This window comes from Tupaia chinensis, unplaced genomic scaffold (assembly GCF_000334495.1).
Source record: "Tupaia chinensis unplaced genomic scaffold, TupChi_1.0 Scaffold000377_5, whole genome shotgun sequence".
NCBI lineage: Eukaryota > Metazoa > Chordata > Mammalia > Scandentia > Tupaiidae > Tupaia > Tupaia belangeri.
In genome coordinates, this window is record NW_006159879.1 from 2,084,925 (window position 1) to 2,086,992 (window position 2,068).

Below are 2,068 nucleotides of genomic sequence, written 5' to 3' on the forward strand. Positions count from 1 at the left end.
GTCGTCGGGAACGGAAACCGCTGGGGTCGGGCGCTGTGGGCGGGGCCTGTGCGCTGTGGGCGGGGCCGGGAGGTTGCTAGAGGGCCAGGACACTGGAGGGAGTCTGGCGCCGTGGGCGGGGCCCGCTTGGGTCTGGGCGCTCGGGCCGGGCCTGGGCGGGGCCGAGCCATTTAGAGCTGGACCAGATGCTGAAAGGAGCTGGAGATGTGGGCGGGCTAGGCGGTGCTGTGGGCGGGGCCGGCGGGCCTGGTACTGGGCTTCCCAGTGCCCTGGAACCCCTGACTGCTCATCCTTGGTTCCCAGCCCCCTTAAGGCCGGCCAGTGGTGTTGTGGTCACTTGCTTCGGATCTGCCTCTAATATGTGGCTCCCTGTGCCCTGTGTCCCGCCCCGCACTGCAGCGCGCAGCTGGGCATGTCCCTACTGCCCCCAGCGCAGGCCAGGAAGCTCTGGGCACTGGCCACAGGAGGCAGCACAGTGCAGGGCTGTGCTGGGTTGCAGCAGGGCCAAGGGGCACAAAGACTGAGAACGTTTGCATTGAGAACAGTGTCAGGCCTGGACTGGAATCTGCTAACTCCGAGCCCACCATGGCCTGAGTTGGGGTGTGGGCACTGCCCATAGACACCCAGCACTAGGGGGCGGGCTGGCGGTCGGCCAGAGGTTGGGGAAGTCGAGGGCCCACTGGTTGGGATGGCTGCGGTCCCCAGTCTAGTTCTGTTTTCATTCCGGCTGCCCGAGTGCGTCACCGTGCCCCTGCTCCCTGTAGAGGTTCACATTCCTGGCCTCCCTTCCTCTTCTCTGCCTAGTTGGAGGACTGGTCATCCTGTGCTTGGCTTGCCCGGTAGCCCAGAGCACTCAGCAGTGAGGGGCCTTCACCCCTCTCCTGGGGATGCCACGCCCAGGACACAAAGTTGGCACGGTGCCTTGACCTAACACGTGTCTCCCGTCCTGCCCTCACAGCAGACAGATTGGACAGAGCCGTGGCTGGTGGGGCTGGTTGTCTTCCACCTGCTCTGCCTGCTGTTCACCTGCTTCTCCCGCCACAGCTACAAGCTGCAGGTTGGCCTCTTCCTGTGCCTGGGTGAGTGGGCCGGCGCCTGCCGTGTGTGTGCTGTGTATGCGTCGTGTGTTCGAGTGTGGGTGTGTGTACAGGTGCCCAGGCCCTTGGCCTTGTGTGTGCTTTGATTTCTAGGGCACGCAGAGCTGTCTTTTGGAAACTGTCAAGTACCTTTTGGATGTAAAACGTGAACCTGTCGAGTTCCTGCCTGCACCGGGGAGCAGCTCGGTGCAGGGCTGGCTCTTTCACAGGCTGCGTGCACCACACCTGGGCCTGCACGCTTGCTCTGAGAAGAAGACTGCACGTGGGGAGAGGAAGCCCTGTGGGTTTGAGAAAGCTCTGCCAGAACTAGTCTTAGAGAGGGGCCGACAGGCATTAGAGAAGGGTTGAGTCCGTCACGGTGGGAAAGATCGCGCGGAGATGAGGGGGAGGTGCAGCCCTGGTGAAGAGCGAGGTGGCGTTGCTAGAAAGATAACAGGTAAACCCACTGGTGTGAGCGATCAGGGGAGAAAGCCCCGGGATGGCGGGAGGGCAGCCAGGTGCCATGCCCCACAGGGGGAACTCTGAGCCGCCAGTTCTGGATCTGGGAGGCACCGAAGTGCCCTGTGGAAGTTAGGGTGCAGCCGCCAGCCTCCGGGCGTGCATCAGCTGGGGCGTGCCTGGCTTTCCTGGAGCGACCGCTGCGGTCCCGAGGGCTTGTGCCGTGGACAGGCCATACTGTGCAGGCGGGGACGCGCCGGTTCCCTCCCTGAGAGCACGGTCCCCACCATCAGGAATGTGAGACTGGCTCTGGCCCACGGCCTCTCAGCTCGCCCTGGTGGAGATGCTGCCTTTGGTGCCCGTCACTGAGCTGTGGCGTCCACAGTTGGGCAGCCCCGTGAGTGCAGGGAGCCAGAGCAGGCCGCACCCTGCACCACTGGAGCAGGCATGCCTGGTAGCCGGGCGCTGCCCTGTGCAGGAGGCCCATGGGGTGGCTGGCCTCGGCCTCATCAGAGGAGCCGACCCACCACGGG

General features: G+C 64.4%; 1 protein-coding gene across 2 annotated transcripts in view; it reads left to right on the forward strand.

The window, feature by feature from the left end:
• TMEM18 (transmembrane protein 18) overlaps positions 1 to 2,068 on the forward strand; it is a 5,745-nt gene that overhangs the window by 1,528 nt on the left and 2,149 nt on the right. For both annotated transcript variants that reach the window (XM_027773832.1, XM_014589774.2), the window contains one exon: positions 959 to 1,079. In XM_027773832.1, the coding sequence (XP_027629633.1) occupies positions 959 to 1,079 (121 nt within the window). The remainder of the gene's footprint in view (positions 1 to 958; positions 1,080 to 2,068) is intronic.